The following is a 22,818-nucleotide window of genomic DNA, read 5'->3' on the forward strand; positions in this document are numbered from 1 at the left end:
AGCTTACAGAAAGGGAGGGAACTGCTCACCATCCTCAGTGGTGTCGCTATCACCCATTACTGAGCTATCCAGATTTTTCTGGGGTGGCGCCAGGGCAGTGCCTGAGGAATGTACCATCTTCTTCTCCACCCAGCCCCTCTGGCGCAAGAGGCACCGGATTACTGGGTAGCACCCATGGATCATAAAGATCTTCTTCTGCTGTTAGGTGAGAGAAGGTTACTTGTTCAGTAAGTATTCAGACATAGTAGTATGAGTATGTGCCAGACATAGGGGATGGTCAACCAACAGTTATGGGTTCTGCCTTCAGATTTTTAGTTATTTTAAAATTGTTTTAGCCTGACCAGGCAGTGGCACAGTGGATAGAACACTGACCTGGGACACTGAGGACCTAGGTTCAAATCCCTGAGGTCGCTGGCTTGAGCATAGGCTCATGTGGCTTGAGCACAGGGTCTCTGGCTTAAGCATGGGATCATAGCCATGACCCATGGTCACTGGCTTGAGCAAGGAGTCACTGGCTCAGCTGTAGCCCCCTGGTCTAGGCATGCATGACAAAGCAATCAAGGAACAACTAAGGTGCTGCAACTACAAGTTGATGCTTCTCATTTCTCTCCCTTCCTGTCTGTCTGTCCTCATCTCTTCCTCTTTCTGTCTCTGTCTCTCTCGTGAAAAAAAAAAAAGAGAGAAAAATTTTAATTAATTTTTAAAGAGAGAGGAAGGGAAAGGGAGAGAAAAAGCAAGAAACATCGATTTGTTGTTCTACTTATTTATGCATTCATTGTTTGATTCTTTTATGTGTCCTGACCAGAAATCAAACCTGCAACTTTGGCATATTGAGATGACGATCTGACCAGCTGAGCTACATGGCCAGAGCCTGGGAGATTTTTATATTCTAGTAGGGGAACCTGACCGGGTGGTGACACAGTGAATAGAGCGTCGGACTGGGATGCAGAAGGACCCAGGTTCGAGACTCCGAGGTTGCCAGCTTGAGTGTGGGTTCATCTGGCTTGAGCCAAAGAAAGCTCACTAGGTTGGACCCGAGGTTGCTGGCTTGAGCAGGGGGTTACTCGGTCTGCTGAAGGCCCGTGGTCAAGGCACATATGAGAAAGCAATCAATGAACAACTAAGGAGTCCCAATGAAAAACTGATGATTGATGCTTCTCATCTCTCTCTGTTCCTGTCTGTCTGTCCCTATCTATCCCTCTCTCTGACTCTCTGTCCCTGTAAAAAATAATAATAATAAATATATTCTAGTAGGGGAGACAGATTATAAACAAGTAGGTAAATAGATATGCATGGTCAAAATTATAATGGTAATTGCTAATATTTACCAAACACCTACTATGTGCTAAAGCATTTATATACATTACTAACAATAACCTGTTTGGTTTTTTTCCCTGTATTTTTCTGAAGTTGGAAACAGAGGCAGTCAGACTCCTGCATGCGCCCGACTGAGATCCACCCGGCATGCCCACCAGGGGGCGATGCTCTGCCCATCTGGGGCGTCGCTCTGTTGCAACCAGAGCCATTTTAGCACTTGAGGCAGAGGCCACAGAGCCATCCTCAGCACCCGGGCCAACTTTGCTCCAATGGAGCCTTGGCTGTGGGAGGAGAAGAGAGAGACAGAGAGGAAGGAGAGGGGGAGGGGTGGAGAAGCAGATGGGCACTTCTCCTGTGTGCCCTGGCCGGGAATTGAACCCGGGACTCCTGCACGCCAGGCCGACGCTCTACCACTGAGCCAACCAGCCAGGGCAATAACATGTTTGTTTGTTTTTAATTTATTGATTTCCAGAGAGAGGAGAGAGAGTAAGAAAGGGGGGTGAGGAGAAGCAGGAATCATCATCTCATAGTAGTCACTTCTGGTATGTGCTTTGACCAGGCAAGCCCAGGGCTTCGAACCAGCAACCTCAGCACTCCAGGTTGAATGCTTTATCCACTGTGCCACCGTAGGTCAGGCAACATGTATTTTTAATAGAGGCCATTATCCTGCCGAGGATGGCTCCATGGCTTCCACCTCAGGTGCTAAAGGAATGCAATGGCTCAGCTGCTGAGCAGTGGAGCTACGGCCCCAGATGGGCAGAGCATTGCCCTCCAGTGGGCTTGCTAGGTGGATACCAATCAGGGCGCATGCGAGAATCTGTCTCTCTGCCTCCCCTCCTAGGAAAGGAAAGGAGAAAGGAGAGGGGAGGAGAGGGAGAGGAGAGGGAGAGGAGAGGGAGAGGAGAGGGAGAGGGAGAGGGAGAGGGAGAGGGAGAGGGAGAGGAGAGGAGAGGAGAGGAGAGGAGAGGAGAGGAGAGGAGAGGAGAGGAGAGGAGAGGAGAGGAGAGGAAAACAGATGCCATCATCCTCATTTAACTGGTTATGAAACAGGGGCATAGAGAGATTGAGTAGCTTAGACACACAGTTAAGTGAAAAAGCAGGGATTTAAATCCAGGTTGACTGGCTCCAAAAACTGGATACTTACTGGAGATCCAGAGAAACTAGAAATACCACATACACAGTCAGGGAAGGTGGAGAAGAAGCTATGATTTACAGAGCTGGGCAAATGGTGGTTCAGGCAAAGGGGAAAGCAAGTGTAAAGGTCTTAAAGCTGGAGAAAGGTCTAAAGGAACTAGAAGGAGGCCAGGGTGAGGGTAGAAATGAAGAGAGAGTTTGAGGAGGTATGTCATGGCTAGTCAGTGGAAGGCCCTACAGGCCCTGGAAGTGGTTTTGAATTTTATATCAACAGCAGTGTGAAACACTAAAGGCGAAGTGAGGGAATGCTGTGACTGGAGGCTTTATAAGTTTGACATGCTGCTGTATGGAGACTGGATAAAGGAGACAAAGATGGAAGCAAGGAGGCCAGTTAGAAGGCTGTTGTGGTTTGTGTAGGAGAGAAATCACAAATGGGTAGAATGAGGGTGGCTACAACAGAGAAGGGGAGAAGGTAATAGAGTTGAGACTTGTTAGGAAAGAGATGACTTGGTTTTGCTGATGGGAATAGATATGTGGTTGGGTGAGCAAAGATCAGATTTCTGGCATAAGCAACTAGGAGATGGGAAAGACCAGAGACTAGTGAAGATTGATTTAGGCAGGAAAATCAAGAGTATGGTTTGAAATGTGAAAATGCTTGTAAGTTCTCTGGATGGAAATGTCAAGTAGGTGACTAGATCTACCTAGCGTTTAGTCAGAACACAGGCTGGGCAGGAAAGGACAGGTCGAGGGCACAGTACACAGTCTGGACTCACAGCCAAGGAAACATGTATTGGAGGGATCCGGGGACCCACTAAAGTCCCAGGTACCTTCAAAAATCAGCAGCAGGGAGGGAGAAAGAAAAACCAGGAGTGAGCAGATAGCAAAGAGGAAAGGATGTGTGGGGCAGCAGTAGAGAAGGACACAGGGTGCCCAATCAGATTAGGACAGAAAAGGGGATGCTCCTGGGAGGTCCCTAGTGACCCTGACTAGAGTGGTTACCAGAAGCAAGTGGGGAAGGGCACAGAAGCAGAGTGGTGAGAGCTGAGAAGTGAATCCCAGGTAAAGAAGTAGACAAGTATGCTAAGAGAAAGGGTATCAAAAATAGGGAGGTGTACCCTGTGTCTCCCTGTGTCACCCAAAAAAAAGAAAAATAGGGAGGTATTTAAAGATAGGTGTGGGATCAGGGTTGTTTGTTTAAAGACTGACATATTTTTTAATTTAAAATATTTTTCTTTTATTGATTGATTTTAGAGAGAGAGATAAAGGATCAGAGAGAGGGAGGAAAGAGGGAGAAAGAAAGAGAGAAGCATTCATTTGTTGTTCCACTTAGTTGTGCATTCATTGGCCACTTCTGACTGTGCCCTGACTGAGGATGGAATCTGCAACCTTGGTGTTTGGGGAGCACGCGCTAACCCACTGAACTAACCGTCCAGGGTCTTGTTTTTTGGGGGTTTTTTTTGTATTTTTCTGAAGCTGGAAACTGGGAGAGACAGTCAGACAGACTCCCGCATGCGCCCGACCGGGCTTCACCTGGCACGCCCACCAGGGGCGATGCTCTGCCCATCAGGGGGCGATGCTCTGCCCCTCCGGGAGGTCGCTCTGCCCCTCCGGGAGGTCGCTCTGCCGCAACCAGAGCCACTCTAACGCCTGGGGCAGAGGCCAAGGAGCCATCCCCAGAGCCCGGGCCATCTTTGCTCCAATGGAGCCTTGGCTGCAGGAGGGGAAGAGAGAGACAGAGAGGAAGGGGGGGGGGGTGGAGAAGCAAATGAGCGCTTCTCCTATGTGCCCTGGCCGGGAATCGAACCCGGGTCCCCCGCACGCCAGGCCAACGCTCTACCGCTGAGCCAAACGTCCAGGGCCAGGGCCTTGTTTTTTTAAGAATGTTAATAAAATAGTTCAGAGAGGCAGGCTGAACCACTCTAGAACTCCACCCCCCAACCCCCTCCAACCTTGACAGCTCTCTCCACGTGGATCTTGGCATTTCTGAGACGGCCCATGTGATTAGACGCCTTGGACAATCCTGGCCAGAGTACAAGGGAACCTGCGAAAAGATGCGTAGTGAAAGCTCAGCCTGGCATCTCCCCTGGCTCCCAAAGCCCACGCTCCTTCGATATCTCTACCCTTCATCCGGATGCCCAACCTCTATCACTCTTCTCCCGAATCCCATTTCACCACCCTAAACTCCTCGTCCTCGCCACCACCGCTTCGGGCCAGGATGAGCCGACTGAAATGGGCCTCACCGTCTTGCAGCCCTGCATCATCAAGGGCTAGGGTGTGAGAGGGCCCAAGAGGGCGTAGATCCGAGGCGCCCTGGGCGTGAGTGCAGAGGGCTAGCGACTCGAAGGTGCGGCTTAGGCAGCGCACTAAGGCGGGGCTGCCGGCTGGGCGTTCGCCAGCTGCTCGAGCTGGGTCTGGTAGGGCGGAGGCGGGCCCGGGCCATGGCAGCGTCTCTGGAGGCTGGAACGCTAAGTGGCAGCGTGCCCAGTGACACGGGAAGCCGCAGGTGCATACCGGGCCGCCCTCCTGGCCATTCGAGGCGGCAGAGCCCCGGTTTGTGACCCTCAGCTCCCCCCTACTCAGCAGCACGGCAAGGCGGGGGCCCTGCATGCGGCCTTCGCCGCGCGTGCCCGCTCCCCCCCTACGCCCTGCGCCACCGCCTGAGAGCCCTGCAGAGACCGAAGCTGGGTCTTCGGTTCCGAGGCTCCGCCCTCTATTTGTTGTCTCCTTGGGAACCATTACCCGCCATAGTCAGGCCCCGGTTGTTTGGCTCTGAATCTCTTTCCAGCAGGCGAACTCCAAACCTCACCTGCCCAACTCTTGATGTGCAAAAGCGCTGATGAAAGCGCATAGCACTGGGCTGCCCTTACTATCAGTGCCATGGTTCCTCATGGAGTACTTCCTGGGGTTTCAGTCAGTCCGCAGTATTTACAAAGGACCATGTGTTAGCCAGGGGTAGTCAACCTTTTTATACCTACTGCCCACTTTTGTATCTCTGTTAATAGTAAAATTTTCTAACCGCCCACCGATTCCACAGTAATGGTGATTTATAAAGTAGGGAAGTAACTTTACTTTATAAAATGTATAAAGCAGAGTTACAGCAAATTAAAGCATATAATAATTACATACCAAGTACTTTATGTCAGATTTTCGCTAAGTTTGGCAGAATAAATCTTTATAAAACAACTTACTATAGTTAAATCTATCTTTTATTTATACTTTGGTTGCTCCACTACCGCCCACCATGAAAGCTGGAACGCCCACTAGTGGGCTGTAGGGACCAGGTTGACTACCACTGTGCTAGGCAATGGGCTGGTCCCTGACCCATGAGTTGTTTCAGGCTAAGGCCTCACTCTTAAACATAAGCCCATGTTGCCTGACCAGGTGGTGGCACAGGGGACAGAGTGTTGGACTGGGACACAGGGGACCCAGGTTCAAAACCCAGAGGTCCCCAACTTGAGCACAGGGTGCGGGCTTGAGCCCAAAGGTTGCTGGCTTGAGCAAGGGGTCATTAGCTTTGCTGTAGACAACCCCTTCAGTCAAGGCACATATGAAAAGTAATCAATGAGCAACTAAGGTGCCACGCGAAGACTTAATGCTTCTCATTTCTCTCCCTTCCCATTTGTCTGCCCCTATCTCTGTGGCAAAAACAAAAATATATAACCCTGTGTTATTACTCATAAAGGTTGTCCATTTGTCATGGAAATCAAAGGTTATTTGAGAAGCAAACTTTAGCAATGCCCGTTTAGGCAGAGTCCAGGAAAGAATATCCTGGTCCAAACAACTAGCTTTGTGTTGTCACTAGCTAGATCTGCCCATTCAGTGAAGGTGGGTCCTCCACTTAGCTGTCTAGCCAAACCCAACCACCAGATCACCCTCCCAACCCACTGGCTGGTGACTGGGCTCCCCCCTCCCCTGCCCTGAGAGGTCCAGCTGATTGGAAACCATCCAGCCTGTTCTCATCGGGCAGCAAATCTGGTTTTAGGAGTTCCAGATCCTGGGAGATCCATGACAAGAGTTTTGGTGGCTCACCCAGGCAATGCAGTCCTGAGGGTTGCGTGAGCAGCTGTCCTACTCTATAGCGAACATCTGCAGGCACTTTTAGCATTCACTACAAAGCTAGAACACAGTGACATGCCCCAGAGGAGGGCACACCTCATTCTGCAAGTGATGGGGAGGTCACAGAAATGTCATAAAGGGTATGGTAGCTGTCCAAGCTGCCCTAAGCCCCAACCCCTCCTCCCTTTATTACCTTTCTATCACTTTAAAGAGACCCTTTGGCCATCTGAAAGAAACTCTTTTGAAAGCTCAACTCAAAGGCCAACCCTTCTGAAATTTCCTGGCAACCTCTTCCATAAATATATGCCTTGTGGGGCCCACATTTATATTAGTGAATATGAAACACTTCAGCATACCCATTTACATACCTGGCTCTTTTAATAGTCCCCCAAGTCTCTCCAAGCCAGGGGTAATGTTTTTCCCCAAGTCTAGCATGATGGAAGTTATCAGCTTAAATAGTTGGGTGGTGGAAAGATCAGCTATTGTGTATTTACTACCTGTAGAGCAGGTACTATGTCAGTTTACATTCATTATCTCCATATTCTAGATTAAGAAACTGAGGAACAGGCCCTAGCCAGTTGGCTCAGCGGTAGACCGTTGGCCTGGTGCGTAGAAGTCCCAGGTTCAATTCCCGGCCAGGGCACACAGGATAAGTGCCCATTTGCTTCTCCACTCTTCCCACTCTCCTTCCTCTATTTCTCTCTTCCTCTCCTGCAGCCAAGGCTCCATTGGAGCAAAGCTGGCCCGGGCACTGAGGATGGCTCCATGGCCTCTGCCTCAGGTGCTAGAATGGCTCCAGTTGCAACAAAGCAATGGCCCAGATGGGCAGAACATTACCCCCTAGTGGGCATGCATGGTGGATCCTGTTTGGAAGCATGCAGGAGTCTGTCTCTGCCTCCCCCCTTTTCACTTCAGAAAAATACAAAAAAAAAAAAAAAACCCCAAAAAACTGAGGAACAATTTAAATAACTTGCTAAAATTCAGCAGCAAGAGTTGGGACTCAAACACAAGTGTTTTTGACTTTGCAGTTTCACCAAGAAGTCTGGCAGTGTCCAACAGAGCTTCTGTGATGATGAAATGTTCTACATATATATGTACTATCTGAAAGCATTAGTCACTGGTAGCTATTTGAGCACTTGAAATGTTGCTGGTGAGAATGAGGAAGTGAACTTTAAACCCTATTTAGTTTGAATAATTTAAATGTAAACAGCCACATGTGACTACCGACTAATTTTAGCATAGTAATCAGTAGAGGCAATAGTCTACCCTTTAAAAATTTTTTTTGAGGCAAGTTGCATCACTTTAGTTGTTCATTGCTTGCTTCTCATATATGCCTTGGGGGTGGGGCCATCAAACCAGCAACCTTGGGCTCAAAACAGTGACCATGGGATCATTTTGATGATCCCATGCACTGAAACTAGCAACCTCTGGGGTTTCAAACCTGGGACCTCAGTGTCCCAGATCAATGCTCTATCCACTGCACCACCACCAGTCAGGTTCTTATTTTTAAAAATTTCCACTGATTTAAAAAAAAGGAACCAGAAGCGAGAGAGACAGGGTTGAGAGTGGGGAGCGCCAACTCATTGTTCCAGTTAGCTGTGTACTTTGGTTGCTTCTCTTAAGTGCCCTGACTGGGGATGGAACCCATGACCTCAGTGTGCCAGGATGATGCTCTATTCACTGAGTCACCTAGCCAGGGCTGAAGTCTATCTACCCTTTTGCTCACTGGCTAGATTTGGGGCAAGCTGCTGCATCTCATGGAACCAGAGTTTCCTTAGCCATAAAGTGAGATCATTATCTCTGAGGTTGACTTTTAGGTCAAAAGAGCTCATTAAGTGAAAAGGATCAAAGCTCTTTATAGGCAGAGAGGGCAGTTTTAGAAATGGATGGTGCCTAGACTGCAATGGAGATCTCTAGATTGGGGCCCTTAAGTACCAGCCACACTGTCTTAGGGGGGAAAAAGCCCACTTCTCCTCTTTTCATATATGCAAACAGATCACAGACCTCATGCAGCCCCAAAGGGGCAAGAAACTTTAATCAGGAGAGGGAGGACCCACCAGAATAAGAAAAGGTAGAGCTAGCATGGGAGCATAGGAGCCAGAGCAGGTGGGAGGGCCCCAGACGGGAATCTCTTAGGACTCACCGCTCCACTTCTAGCACAGGCACTGCACTGACAGACAAGGCGAAACAGTGGCCCTTCTCAGCTGGGAGTAGCCCCCGAGGCCAGAGGTTGCCTGGCTTTCTGGCTCCAGCTCCTAGACAAGGCTGATGGCCACTGGTTCAGCCCTTGTCCTGAACCAGTGCTGAGCGCCATTTTCAGACCGAGTTCAGGAAGCTGGCCACCACTTCTCTTGGGCCCAAGAAGGCTTGAGAATAAGAGGGCAAGGGAGAGGAACTAGAGTCTGAAACTTCCCTCCCTTTTCACATGGGGCGGCTTGGGGGAGAAATAGTAGTCGCCTTCTGGCTCCAGGCCCGCCCAGACCCACAGCGACCAATATGGTACAATCACTGGGACCAGTCACAGCCACTGGAGGTGGAGGTTGTTTGTTTAAAAAAAAAAAAAAGACAAAAAGGTTACAGTCTCCTACAAGCACAGAGTTTAAGTTCAAAGACGTTAAAAAAAAACTGTCCCGGCCCCAGGGACTGAACATCAGAAGCCAGCCTGACCAGGCACATATGGCCTTGGGGCAGATCCACTGCTGCTTTGTTGCCAGCTAGCAAGCGTACCACCCCCCTCCCGCATCTAATGCCCACCCCAACCCAGTTCCCCTCCTCTGCGTCCGCTGCTGCTCCAAGAAGTAACTCCAGGACGCCTTCGCAGAGACACGGGATTCTGAAGGGAAAGGCCACGAGATCCAGCCAGATGTTTAAAACTGTCAAGAGAACCAAGAGATAGTGAATGATATGTACTGCTTAGGCCTGCTAGGGTGTCGAGGTGGGCTGATATGAGAGCTGCCACTAAGATCTCTGAGGTCCAGGGTTGGGTCCCAGGACACCCCTGTGGACATGTTGTAATTTAGCAGTGACCTTTGGGGCACTGGCCCTAAAATTAGCACTAGACAAGGCAGAGAAATTAAAGGTGGTATGGGATTTTCTACAGCTCCCCTTGGCCATGTTGTGAACGCTGCTATAAAGCACTGTGACAGCATCTTGCTTGGTGAATGGAGGTTGCTTTTAGAGACACAAGGGTTTGGGGACTCAGAGGGTTGAGTACTTAGTGTCAAGCTCTGTGTGGTCCTCTAACTAGGAAAGTCCCTTGAAACATTTTCTGCCATCAAGCAGCCCCCTTGGTGCCAAGAACAGCCCTGAACATTTTACAGACCAGAGGCTGTAATCAATGAATGGCCCAGCCCAAAAAAGAGCAGTTTGGCCCAGTATTTATAAGAATGTGAATGGGCCCTGGCCGGTTGGCTCAGTGGTAGAGCGTCGGCCTGGCGTGCAGGAGTCCCGGGTTCAATTCTCGGCCAGGGCACACAGGAGAAGCGCCCATCTGCTTCTCCACCCCTCCCCCTTTCCTTCCTCTCTGTCTCTCTCTTCCCCTCCTGCACCCAAGACTCCATTGGAGCAAAGTTGGCCCGGGTGCTGAGGATGGCTCTATGGCCTCTGCCTCAGGCGCTAGAATGGCTCTGGTTGTGGCAGAGCAACGCCCCCAGATGGGCGGAGCATCACCCCCTGGTGGGCATGCTGGGTGGATCCCGATCAGGCGCATGCAGGAGTCTGACTGCCTCCCCGTTTCCAACTTCAGAAAAATACAAAAAAATTAAAAAAAAATAATGTGAATTGGCTGCCAACCTTGAAAATATGGGAGCCTTTGAAGAAAAATCCAGATTTTGAATTCTCTCGAAAAACTATAAAATGAAGTTGTGTAGTGGTGATCCTCTTCACATGAGGCATGTGCTTACTGGGTCCCCACACAACCCACTTCACTCATGTACATTACCTACATGACGCCTGCACACACCTCACTGTGTGATTCCTGTCAAATGCCAAAGTACTATTCTAGAGCTTAGAGTCTGGAAGTCCCACTAACTGGATGAGGGGCCTTGGGCAGGTGATGTAACTTCCAGAGCCCTAGTTTACTCATCTGTAAAATGGGAATCAATACCTGCCTCAAAGATTGTTTAAGGTATTAAATGAGAAGTGAATGTGTTTTTAGTTGTATAAATATAAAAATGCCCCATTAAAATTAATAAAAATTTATTTATAAAAATATATATAAAAATGTAATTATCATAAATATGACTGATGAATGAATGAGCTAAATAATAAAGTAGAGTACGAACTATTTTTCTTTAGTTAAATCCAAAGGTCTCTTAGTGCCCTAGCGATAAAACTTTTTTAAAGGTTATTTTTTATTTATTTATTTATTTTATACTGGCCTGTGGTAGCACAGTGGATAAGAGCGTCGAAGTGGAATGCTAAGGTTGCTGGTTCAAAAGCCTAGGCTTGCCTGATCAGGTGGTAGCACAGTGGATAGAGCATCAGACTGGGATGTGGAGAACCCAGGTTTGAGACCCCAAGGTCGCCAGCTTGAGCGTGGGCTCATCTGGTTTGGGCAATACTCACCAGCTTGAGCACAAGGTCACTGGCTCAAGCAAGGGGTCACTCGGTCTGTTGCAGGCCCCTCGGTCAAGGCACATATGAGAAATCAATCAATGAACAACTAAGGAACCACAATGAAGAATTGATATTTCTCATCTTTCTTCTCCCTTCCTGTCTGTTCCTATCTGTCCCTCTCTCTGACTCTTTGTCTCTGCCACACACAAAAAAAGAAGCCTGGGCTTGCCTGGTTAAGCCACAGACAACAAACCATCAATCAATGAATAACTAAAGTGAAGCAACTGTGAGTTGATACTTCTCACTCCCCAACCCTCTCTCTCCTCTCTCTGTAAAGACAATAAATAATTTTTTTAAAAGATTTTTATTTTTATTCATTTTAGAGAGGAGAGAGAGAAAGACAGAGAGAGAAAGGGGGGAGGAGCAGGAAGCATCAACTCCCATATGTGCCTTGACCAGGCAAGCCCAGGGTTTTGAACCGGCAACCTCAGTGTTCCAGGTCGACACTTTATCCACTGCGCCACCACAGGTCAGGCAAATAATTTTTTTTTTTAAGCGAGCGAGCAAGAGACAGAGATAGACAGGAAGGTGAAGAGGTAAGAAGTATCAGCTTATAATTGTGGCACTTTAGTTGTTCATTGATTGCTTTTGTCATACGTGCCTTGACCAAGGGGCTCTAGCTGAGCCAGTGACCCCTTGCTCAAGTCAGCAACCATGGGGTCATGTGTCTATGATCCCAAGTTCAAGCTGGCAACCCCATGTTTTAGCTGGTGAGCCCACGCTCAAGTTGGATGAATCCACACTCAAGCTGTAGACCTCGAAGTTTCAAACCTGGGTCTTCAGTGTCTCAGGTCGATGCTCTATCCACTGTGCCACCTCCTGGTTAGGCAATAAATAAAATCTTTAAAAAAAAAAGTATTGATTTTAGAGAGAGAGGGAGAGAGAAAAATATCAATTTGTTGTTCCACTTATTTAAAAAAAATTTTTTGTTGTTGTTCCACTTAATTATGCATCCACTGGCTGTTTCTTATATTTGCCCTAACCAGGGATCCAATTCACAACCTTGGTGTGTCAGGATGACGCTCTAACCAACTGAACTACCCAGCCAGGGTCATAAAACTTTGGTGCTACAATATATAGAACACTTACTATGTGCCAAGTGATATGCTTCACATAGATTTTCTCATCGTTTAACCACACTGAAAGGTTCATATTATGTAATTACTCAGTCTTTTGCTTTGTCACTGAGAAAACAGGCTTGGGTGAGAGGTTCAGTCCCATGCCTGAGCAGGCAGTGAAATGTGGACTCACACCCAGGTGGTCTGACTCCACAGCCTGTGTGATCTGAACAAGCACGCTACCCTGTGTGCACAGTACAGCTACTTTGCATGCTGGCTGCCCTTAGTATAATTAAAGCCCAAGGAAAGCAGGCGTAATAACCATTTTTAGGGATCTTAACTCCTTTTGGGCCTGTATGGACTGGTAGGAATAAACATTAAATCTACCATCTAGAGATAACAGTCAACTCTGAGTAGAACATGTCAACAAATCAAAGATTGGTTTGAAAAACAAAAAGAAAAATCAGAAGGCATGTCCTGAATATCTAAACAAGAACAACTGTGTCATCAGATCAACGTTTACAATTCTTCCTCTTCAGAGGGCTGTAGTCCTTTCAGCTAGAAAGGCACCACTGAAGAGGGACCCATAGGACTTAGGCCAGGAAAGTGATGAAAAATAGGTTGAAGAAATCGTGACTTTGGCCCTGGCTGGTTGGCTCAGTGGTAGAGCGTCGACCTGGCGTGCAGGGGACCAGGGTTCGATTCCTGGCCAGGGCACATAGGAGAAGCGTCCATTTGCTTCTCCATCCCCCCCCTCCTTCCTCTCTGTCTCTCTCTTCTCCTCCGGCAGCCAAGGCTCCATTGGAGCAAAGATGGCCCGGGCGCTGGGGATGGCTCCTTGGCCTCTGCCCCAGGTGCTAGAGTGGCTCTGGTCGCGGCAGAGCTACGCCCCTACGCCCCGACGCCCCGGAGGGGCAGAGCCTCGCCCCTGGTGGGCGTGCCGGATGGATCCCAGTCGGGCGCATGCGGGAGTCTGTCTGTCTCTCCCCGTTTCCAGCTTCAGAAAAAATACAAAAAAAAAAAAAAAATCGTGACTTTAAGCCTGAGAAACAGATGCTGAATGAAAATATCTAAATCTGTTTGAGAAATAAAATTGCACTATAATTAACTTTCCTATGTTCCTAGAAAATTCACATGTGGATTTAATTCGCTTCACTTGGGGTTTTAACTAGATATAGGGAGGGACTCTGTATTTTTTTTTTGATGTAGAAATTAGTATCTAAGTCCCTATGAAAGACTAAGAGAGGTATCCTCCAGACATCCAGTTAAGGAAAATGCCCTGCAGCTCTCAAAGATGATCCTCAAGTCCTCCAGCCCCAAGGCACCTTGCTGATTTGCCACCCACCAGAGATCCTAGAGACCTCAGGAAATATTCATACATTGGCACCACTTTCCTGAAAGATGCTAAGTTCTCAACAGGACCCACGGCTCCTTCTACCTCTGAAGGAACCAGGAAGGTTACTACTTACATTCTTGAGGAACTCCTCAGCCACAATGCGGGCACGGGCATTGACCGACAGCTTCATCTCACTGATCTCTTTGTCGATTTCCTCCATGAAGTGAATCACAAAGTCCACCAACTTGTGTTTATACATCTGCTCCGTATGGAAGTTGGTGATCAGAAAACTGATGTCATACCCCTAGAGCAAGAAGACAAGGGAAGAAGAAGAGAAGAAACACAAGAATATTAGTATCCCAGGGAGGAACTTAGCTGGCCATGTCCTCGGTATACACTCAGTCACATGCTTCCAGCTGGTTGTGATTGTCTCTTAAGCTGCACACCTTTCAGTCACATTGCTCTGTTGGGTGTCTATGTTGGATCCTAGGCATTGAACCCAGTTGAGGATTTTGTGTATATCAGTTGTCTTAGGAAGACTATCTGTGACACAAACAGTTGCATTCAGAATGAGTCAAGGGAGAGTGAAGGGATTTGAAATCTTGTTATAGGAGACTCTAATCAAACAGGGAACATCTTTTCTGGAGAAAAAAGCTGCTATAGGAGAGGAATAGGATGGCATCTTTAACTATCAGATGGATTGTGTGTGGATCTGAATGGCCTCAGGTCTAGAACCAGGGGAAAGATTTTAGTTCAGAATGAGGATGAACTTGTCCAACACCTCTGATGTATCCGATGATGGTACATACTGCTGTATGGTAGTTGCTCAGTCACCAGATATATTAAAAGCCAATCTGATAGGAAGTCTGTTGAGAGGACTCAAGTACAAAGTCAGCAACTGACCCAATGTCAACTGTGTCCTTCAGAGACTATAAAATCAGTTGGTGGCAGAGCTTAGAAAAGATTTGACTCATTATGTCCTTTATGCTGCTAGACAATAGACTCTGGAAAGCTCAGCAATGCATCTGCTCTTTTTTGCCTTTTCCATGGCTGAAGCAGACCCAACTTCTCCTAAGCTTATCCCCCCCCCTCCTTACTCCCACTCTAGCTGAGATGGAGGTTGACTCTCAACTCAAGCACTGGGTGGCTGCCCTGCAGCTGGAGAAGTAGCAATCCTGGTTCTAGAAACAATCCCATGACAGTGACAGTAGACTCAGTAATAGAATCCTGGGTATTATGAACATGTGAATCACATGGTCTCACCTCCACTGGTTTCCTTCGAAGGATAAAGAAATTCTCTGCTCGCATCATCATGAAGCGCATGAACTTGTGGCATAAAATCTTCTCAATCTCATCAGCCTATGAGATCAGAGCAGAAATATTGTTTCCCTAAAGTTGATACCCTAGACCAGTGTTTTTCAACCACTAGTCCACAGATCAGTGCCAGTCTTCCAGAAATTTTATGCTGGTCCACAAAAGAGTTAACCACCTTCCTGCTGTATAAGATCACAGAGCCAATGACTATAGCAGTTGAAAACTACTGCCCTAGACCAACAAAAACCTGTAGCCTGATCTTCTGACTCAATTTCCCCCAGGCTCACTGGGGGCTGTGGGATTTGGTACTGAGAGCAATCACTGCCTGAACTTTTGACTCATGGGACATTTGGTTGCCAACTGAAAAGAGGGTCTATAACACTAGAGCCTCCCAAACAGTGCATTATCATGATCTTATCCTTGCCCATTCCAGACAGGTAATTGTGGTGAACTTCAGTCTTCTATCCAATCCTTCCCTTGTCCTCACTTATAAACAAAGATGCCTTCCCCTTTCTCATTTCACGAATGCTACATTTTCTAGTCTGTGATAGACCTCACCTAGGGTATCAGAGATAACCTTTGGTGGTCTTCGCTTTAATAACATTGAACACCAAAAAATTCCCAGTTTCTTTCTGCTTAACTCTCAATATTTCTGAAGGAAGAATTTTGCAGCTGGGTACTGGTATGCTCCAACAGTCCCCAATACATGGTAATCTCTTCTTTTAACAGAGAGCAGGCCTCGGCAGTGGAGCTTTCTGTAGGCAACAAAATAATTGTTTTGTTTTTATTATGTTCATTTCTTTGGCCAAGTGATGTTTTTCCTCTATGACATAGTTTCTTTTAAAGAAACTAAGTTAATTTAATGGAATCTATTACTGTCCAGGTGGTAAACAGACAGGACAGAAATTATGGGGGTGATAGGAATGTCAGACATTTGTAAAATGTTGTTGGAGGAAACATAAGAAATTGTACTTTGTTTTTTACCCTGAATCTTACTTTCAGAGTTTATGACTATCAAATTGGTACTGGTACTATTTATTTTTCTGAACTGAACTTACTCTTCATTTCTTAGGATTGTTTCTATGAGCTAACACCAAACTGGCCCACGGCTTTGGCTGCTACATTTCCTGACTTCTAATCCAAAGCAAGGCCTAGAAGATATAGCTGCTCACTCTTTATTCTACTGACCTGTTGAGCTTGGAAAATCGTTTCCAGGTACATTCTAGGAAACAGAGCCTGGGTTTACATCACCCTGATCTCTCCGATGGGGATCTCTGGCCTCCTGGAGAGGCAGGGGTTCTGTGGTGAGCTCACCTGTTTCACAGCAATGCTGACCCGGACAGAGTTGATGGAGCCCTCGATCAGAACTTTTTCCTTCTCATTCCTGCTGATGGTCACAGGTTGTAACAAGAGCTCTTTGCTACTCCTGAAAACACAATGTCACAAAGGTAATGGAATCACTATCTGAGATTCTGCAGAGTCCAAGGAAGAGGAGATTCAGAAGCAGGCATGCTCTAAGATGGGGGCCAGTGAGTGTATTCTCCAATGGAAGAGCACAGGCTTTGGAGTCATGGCGAAAAGGTTTTGAAATCCAGCTTCATCTTTTATTTTCCTTAGGCAAGTTACCTTATCGGAATATCAATTTTCTCATCTATAAAATGACTGATTCCTATTTCACTGGCAAGGACTGAGAGATCAAAATGGGTTGTGTCCAGTAGAATGCCTGCCACACAGTAAGAGCTTTTCAAATGAAAACTGTTCTTCTAATAACTATAGGCAAACCCACACACTATTTAAGGAATGAGAAGAGAGAGGCTGCCGTAGAGAAAAGGATAAGCTAACACAGTTTGGCATCTTTTAATTATCAATCCCTAATGATTCAGCATTAAGACCCCTCTCAGCTCAGTTCCCATTTTGATGCCTCTGCATCCCTAGATCTACATAATGATAATTAAATGTGGTGCGGCATCTGTGAGCTGTTGCCATATTAAAATGCCTTGTAGAAACCATATATGTTAAATAACATAACAGCACACGCTAACATCTTGTCATTTAAAATTTAAATCATACAACATAGTGTGGTTACACCATGTATCTATTATATATGTCCCAGATTAAACTTGAAATGGTAAAAAAAAATAATTGTTTACAAAACATAAACTAGGTAAGAGATATAACCCAAAAGGCAGAATATTTGGAGAAGATGAGAGTCCAGGTTGGTTGGGGAAAAAAAGCCTTATCTTTAAATTAGAAAAGAATGGAGGTAGCATCTAAGATAACTCAATTCTCCATCCTCTCCTTAAACTGCCAGTGGGTTCAAAAATACTGGAGGAGATACTTCTCAGACAGCTCTACTCTGAGAAGTCATACATTGTATCAAGCAATCTTGGCTCCAGAGTAGTTTCTCCCCTGGGTTTTGTCCTGCCAACCCACTGACCCTATTTTCTGAACTCCAAATTGGGGGTCATTGTTCATCTGACAGCAAGACAAAATATGTGTGAACTGCTGTTTTTCTGACAACTCCAGAATGAAAGTTCATGGTACATTCTAGAAACAGTTATCTCTGAGGCTGCACTTATCACCCCCACCCTAACCTTTCCCTTCCCTACCTGACTTCCACCTCCGGCTTATTGTGTCGTTCCACAACCTGGGAGGAGAAATTCTCCAGGCAGAGGGCAGCCTGCAGTGTGGCCCGCACGGCACTCAGGTAGGGGCGGAGAGTGGCAGTCTGTAGGAAAAACCCCAAAGGAGGATCAGAATCTGCCTAGCCCAGTGGTCGGCAAACTCGTTAGTCAACAGAGCCAAATATCAACAATACAATTATTGAAATTTCTTTTGAGAGCCAAACTTTTCAAACTTAAACTATATAGGTAGGTACATTCCTTATCGAGGTAGAACCCGCACGTGGTATTTTGTGGAAGAGCCACACTCAAGGGGCCAAAGAACCTCATGTGGCTCATGAGCCGCAGTTTGCCGACCAAGGGCCTAGCCAAACCCACTGGCCCCCTGCTCTAGCTACTCAGGAGCCAGAAAGTATTGAGGGTTCTGGGCTCTCAGACACCAAAGTAAATGGAGCAGACTAGGTCTTTAAGGTGCTTTCTATTCTAAGTCTACAGCAGTAGTTCTCAACAGGGTACAGTTATGCCCTCAAGGGGGCATTCAGCAATGTTAAAATATTTTTCACTGACACTACTTGAAATGGGAGTGCTACTGCCACTGAGTAGATACAGGCCAGGCAAACCACTAAACATTCTACAATAAACAACAAAGAATTATTCAGCTTTGGCCAGGTTGTTCAGTGGATAGAGCATTGTCCCAGCATGCTGAGGTCATGGGTTCCATCCCCAGTCAGGGCACATGTGAGAAGCAACCAGTGAGGACACAACTAAATGGACCAACTAAGTGAAACAGAGAGTTGATGCTTCTCTGTCTCAAATCAATGGGAAAGTTAAAAAATATATATATTTATATATTCAGCTGCATATAGAGCTGACGTTGAGAAACTGGTCCAGAGGCACACAGGTGAATGACTGTCCTCCATCTACCTTTTGAATCAACAAATAGATAAATCTACTATGTGCCAGGCACTGAGCTGGGGACTGGAAATTCAAAGATTAAGACCATATCTACCCTTAAATATACTGCTCACAAAAATTAGGGGATATTTCAAATGAATATGAAGCAATAAAGTATTCTCTAATTTTTGTGAGCAGTGTAGCTCAGTGGGGAAGGAAATCTATGATATAAAGGATAATTGTGACATGGTTAGATTTACAAGTTACATTTGTACAAGAAATTGGCTTTGATTTGAAGATGGAAAAGGATTAGAATTTTACAATGAGAAAAAGAAAAATAAGGGCATTCCCACTAGAAGAATCAGCCTCTAGCTACATTAACTCATCTTCATTTCCTTATATTAGCAAAGTTCTTCTCGTTTCAGGGTTTCACACATGCTGAACCATCCATCTGCAGGCTTTTCAACTCTCTTTGCCTAAGTCATGCTTTAGATGTTGACTTATTCAGGGAAGGTCTCTTCTTTCCTCAGAGAAGTCTTTCTTAACTTCTCCATAGCATTTCTTATCATTTACAATGACACGTTCTTTATAGAGCTTTAGAAAAGTGATCTCTCCTTCACTAGACTCTCACAGTCAATAGACTATTTCTACTTTATTCAAATCTACATGCCCTATACCTGGCTCAGTTAGTGCCTAATATACAGGGTGGGGCAAAAGTAGATTGACAGTTATAAATACACAAAACATAGATTCTTTTTTCTCAGATTTTTAAAAAATTCATTTTAGAGAGAAAAAGGGGGGAGGAAGGAAAAGAGAGAGAAACCAATTTGTTATTTTACCATTTATGCATTCATTGGTTCATTCTCATGTGTCCTAACCAGGGACCAAATCTATTGATACAACCTTGGTTTACAGGGACGACCCTCTACTCAACTGTGCTATCTGGCTAGGGCCAGAGCTTATTCTTGTATTATTTATTAAGTTTTGTATTATTTTCCATATGAACAAACATAAACTTATAAACTTATTTTGTCCCACCCTTTATATAGTTAGTGCTTTATTCGTTTTCTGTACAATGAATGAATGAATGAAAGTAAAAACTTAAGCAGGATAGGATAACATAACAGGGCACAGTACTAGTAATGCTGCCGTATAGAAGAGAAATATTTTAGATTTGGTAGATGAGGCTGCAATGGTAGCCTGGACATTAATGGAGAATCTTAAATGCCAGGCCACTGAGTTTATTTAGCTTCTTTTATGGTGATAAGGAACTGCTGGAGCTTTCTGAGGGGGAAATTATTCAACTACAGTTTCATGGAGCCTCTGTGGAAAGTGGACTGAAACCCTGGCCGGTTGGCTCAGTGGTAGAGCATTGGCCAGGTGTGTGGAAGTCCCAGGTTTGATTCCCGGCCAGGGCACACAGGAGAAGCGCCCATCTGCTTCTCCACCCTTCCCCCTCTCCTTTCTATCTCTTCCCCTCCCACAGCCAAGGCTCCATGGGAGCAAAGTAGGCCCAGGTGCTGAGGATGGCTCCATGGTCTCCACCTCGGGCTAGAATGGCTCTGGTTGCACTGCAGCAACGCCCCAGATGGGCAGAGCATCACCCCCTAGTGGGCTTGCTGGGTGGATCCTGGTCAGGTGCATGCAGGAGTTTGTCTCTCTGCCTCCCCGTTTCTAACTCCAGAAAAATACTAAAAACAAACAAACAAAAGAAGAAAGTGGACTGGAGAGGTAAGTGAGACAAGGCGGAGAAAGTTATTCAAAGAATGCTGATGAAAGCCTGGATTAGGGCTGTAGAAGACAAGCAGAGAGCATCCAAGGTGTTAGACTGACGTAAGAAGTAAATGATAGTGGAATAAAAACACTTCCCAACAAACTACAGTACATCAATACAATGAAACTTACTGCTCACAAAAATTAGGGGATATTTCAGAATGAATATGAAGCTATAAAACATCTCCTAATTTTTGTGAGCAGTGTACTACTCAGCAATAAAAAGGAACAACTGCTGATACAACACGGACAGATCTCAAATATGTTGTGGAAAGAAGCCACATTAAATAAGCTACATACGGGCCTGGCCGGTTGGCTCAGCGGTAGAGCGTCGGCCTAGCGTGCGGAGGACCCGGGTTCGATTCCCGGCCAGGGCACACAGGAGAAGCGCCCATTTGCTTCTCCACCCCTCCGCCGCGCTTTCCTCTCTGTCTCTCTCTTCCCCTCCCGCAGCCAAGGCTCTATTGGAGCAAAGATGGCCCGGGCGCTGGGGATGGCTCTGTGGCCTCTGCCTCAGGCGCTAGAGTGGCTCTGGTCGCAACATGGCTACGCCCAGGATGGGCAGAGCATCGCCCCCTGGTGGGCAGAGCGTCGCCCCTAGTGGGCGTGCCGGGTGGATCCCGGTCGGGCGCATGCGGGAGTCTGTCTGACTGTCTCTCCCTGTTTCCAGCTTCAGAAAAAAGAAAAAAAAAAAGCTACATACTGAACAATAACAATTCCATTTATATGATAATCTGGAATGGGGGGGGGATCAGCACTTGCCTGGGGTTGGGGGGAGAGGATTGATTACAAAGGGACTGAAGGGAACAATTTTTTTTTGTATTTTTCTGAAGCTGGAAACAGGGAGAGACAGTCAGACAGACTCCCGCATGCGCCCGACGGGGATCCACCCGGCATGCCCATCAGGGGGCGATGCTCTGCCCACCAGGGGGCGATGCTCTGCCCTTCCGGGGCATCACTCTGTTGCGACCAGAGCCATTCTAGCGCTTGGGGCAGAGGCCAAGGAGCCATCCCCAGCGCCCAGGCCATCTTTGCTCCAACGGAGCCTTGGCTGAGGGAGGGGAAGAGAGAGACAGAGAGGAAGGAGAGGGGGAGGGGTGCAGAAGCAGATGGGCGCTTCTCCTGTGTGCCCTGGCCGGGAATCGAACCCAGGACTTCTGCACGCCAGGCCAACACTCTACCACTGAGCCAAACGGCCACGGCCAACAATTTTTTTTTTAAGTGAGAGGAGTGGAGATAGTGAGACAGACTCCCACATGCGCCCTGACAAGGATCCACCCAGCAACCCCAATCTTGGGCCAATGTTCAAATCAACCAAGCTATCCTCAGCTCCTGGGGCCAACGCTTGAACCAACTGAGCCCCTGGCTGCGAGAGAAGAAAAGGGAGAGAAGGGGGAAAGGGAGGGGAGAAGCCAATGGCTGCTTCTCATGTGTGCCGACTGTGGATCAAACCCAGATGTTTGCATCCTGGGCCAGCCCTCTATCTACTGAGCCAACTGGCCAGGGCCTTGAGGGAACATTTGGAGGTGATAGAAATCTTCAGTATCTTGATTCCAGTACTGGTTATAAGATTCTGTTTGCCAAATTCATAGTTGGTAAATCTGAAAAGGTTGAATTTTAGGTGACCGGTGCTGTGATGCCTGCCCTTTCACGATTAAAATAGATGTCTCAAGTAATACTGCAATAAACTTGGTTTTTTTAAAATCGAGGTATGGCCAGTATAAGGAACAAAGCAGGACACGCAAGTTCAGGAGAAGTGGAGTCGTGATCCAGAGGCAAGGTGTCTTCAAGATATCTAGGCAAACCTTGAGAGTTAGGAAGGCAGATTCAGGAGTTATAAGAACACATAAGGTCATCAAAGCCAGGAAACTAGATAGTTATCACTTATATCCCAGGAACGCCCACATTTATTAAACAGGAGGATTTCCAGGGAGGAAGGGAGCAGCAGCTATCAGGTCTTACATACTACAACAGTAGGAATAACACGGTTGAATTCTGACCAGGAAGGGGCTTGTGAGAAGGCAGCACAAAAGATCCTTCAGTCCGGTAGAATCAAGGCAAGGAGGAAAAGAGTGGGATACGGAAGTGTAGACGCTTCGCTTGGGAAACTGTGTGGTCAAGCAAGCAAGAGAGAAGAGAGGCAGTGTATTTAGTGAAATTCTATTCTGAGCCGGGGAGATGGTCCTACCACTTGTCTCAGCCCCCAATAACGGGCTCTGAGGCCTACTATGTGCCTAGGAGGCACTCACACGAGCCTTGCAAGTATCACTTCTGGCTTCCTCCAAGCATCAGTAGTATTCCCTACCTGTCCCGAGAGTCTGAACATGAAGCCACCAGATGTGCTCCTAACCAGGGCGTCACCTGCTTGACCCTTCCTCAATTCGGCCCCTACCCCACCCTCCTTCTCCCAGCCTCATCGTTCCCCAACCCTCCAGTATCCCCTCGGCCCCGGGCCTCTCCGCTGCAAAGCCGCATCTCCCCCAGACCCACAGCGTCGAGACAAACCAGGGACGAGGAGTAGGGGGTCCCTGGCCCGGGGCCCGGCACTCTCACCATCGCGGGGGCTGGCTGGGCCGGAAAGCGGAAGTGCGGAAGTGGCCAAGCCCGCGACGCCTGCCCTTTCGCGAGAAGCGCAGCCGCAGTCTCCGCCCGAACTTCCGGACGGTACCATCTCTGCTCCGAGCGGGGTCAAGGGAGT

At 47.1% G+C, this 22,818-nt stretch overlaps 2 protein-coding genes across 3 annotated transcripts in view; both read right to left on the reverse strand.

Moving 5' to 3' along the window:
• Positions 1-5,139, reverse strand: part of TTLL3 (tubulin tyrosine ligase like 3) — a 34,642-nt gene extending 29,503 nt beyond the window's left edge. The window contains 3 exon segments of the mRNA XM_066245947.1: positions 30-198; positions 4,401-4,492; positions 4,692-5,139. Of these exon segments, the coding sequence (XP_066102044.1) occupies positions 30-198; positions 4,401-4,492; positions 4,692-5,058 (628 nt within the window). The 5' untranslated portion in view covers positions 5,059-5,139.
• Positions 5,140-8,512: 3,373 nt separating this feature from the next.
• ARPC4 (actin related protein 2/3 complex subunit 4) lies at positions 8,513-22,804 on the reverse strand. Of its 2 annotated transcripts, none has more exons than XM_066245959.1 (6): positions 22,674-22,804; positions 17,442-17,560; positions 16,147-16,258; positions 14,782-14,877; positions 13,652-13,822; positions 8,513-9,380 (listed from the first exon to the last, which is right to left on the reverse strand). In XM_066245959.1, exons 1-6 carry the CDS (start codon positions 22,674-22,676, stop codon positions 9,375-9,377), a joined length of 507 nt encoding a protein of 168 aa, XP_066102056.1. In that variant the 5' UTR covers positions 22,677-22,804; the 3' UTR covers positions 8,513-9,374. The 2 variants fall into 2 exon arrangements, with proteins under 2 accessions (XP_066102056.1, XP_066102055.1); XM_066245958.1 differs by having other exon boundaries at positions 22,626-22,723.
• Positions 22,805-22,818: the final 14 nt, after the last annotated feature.

The sequence above is a fragment of the Saccopteryx bilineata genome, chromosome 10 (genome assembly GCF_036850765.1).
Source record: "Saccopteryx bilineata isolate mSacBil1 chromosome 10, mSacBil1_pri_phased_curated, whole genome shotgun sequence".
Lineage (NCBI taxonomy): Eukaryota > Metazoa > Chordata > Mammalia > Chiroptera > Emballonuridae > Saccopteryx > Saccopteryx bilineata.

Coding starts and splice junctions, on each gene's coding strand:
- ARPC4 (XM_066245958.1), bottom strand. CDS start 22,676: ATGGTGAGAGTGCCGGGCCCCGGGCCAGGGACCCCCTACTCCTCGTCC. Junction 14,878..16,146: donor TCAGCATTGCTGTGAAACAG/GTGAGCTCACCA, acceptor CTGATCTCATAG/GCTGATGAGATTGAGAAGAT. Junction 13,823..14,781: donor TTCGAAGGAAACCAGTGGAG/GTGAGACCATGT, acceptor TTCTTGCTCTAG/GGGTATGACATCAGTTTTCT.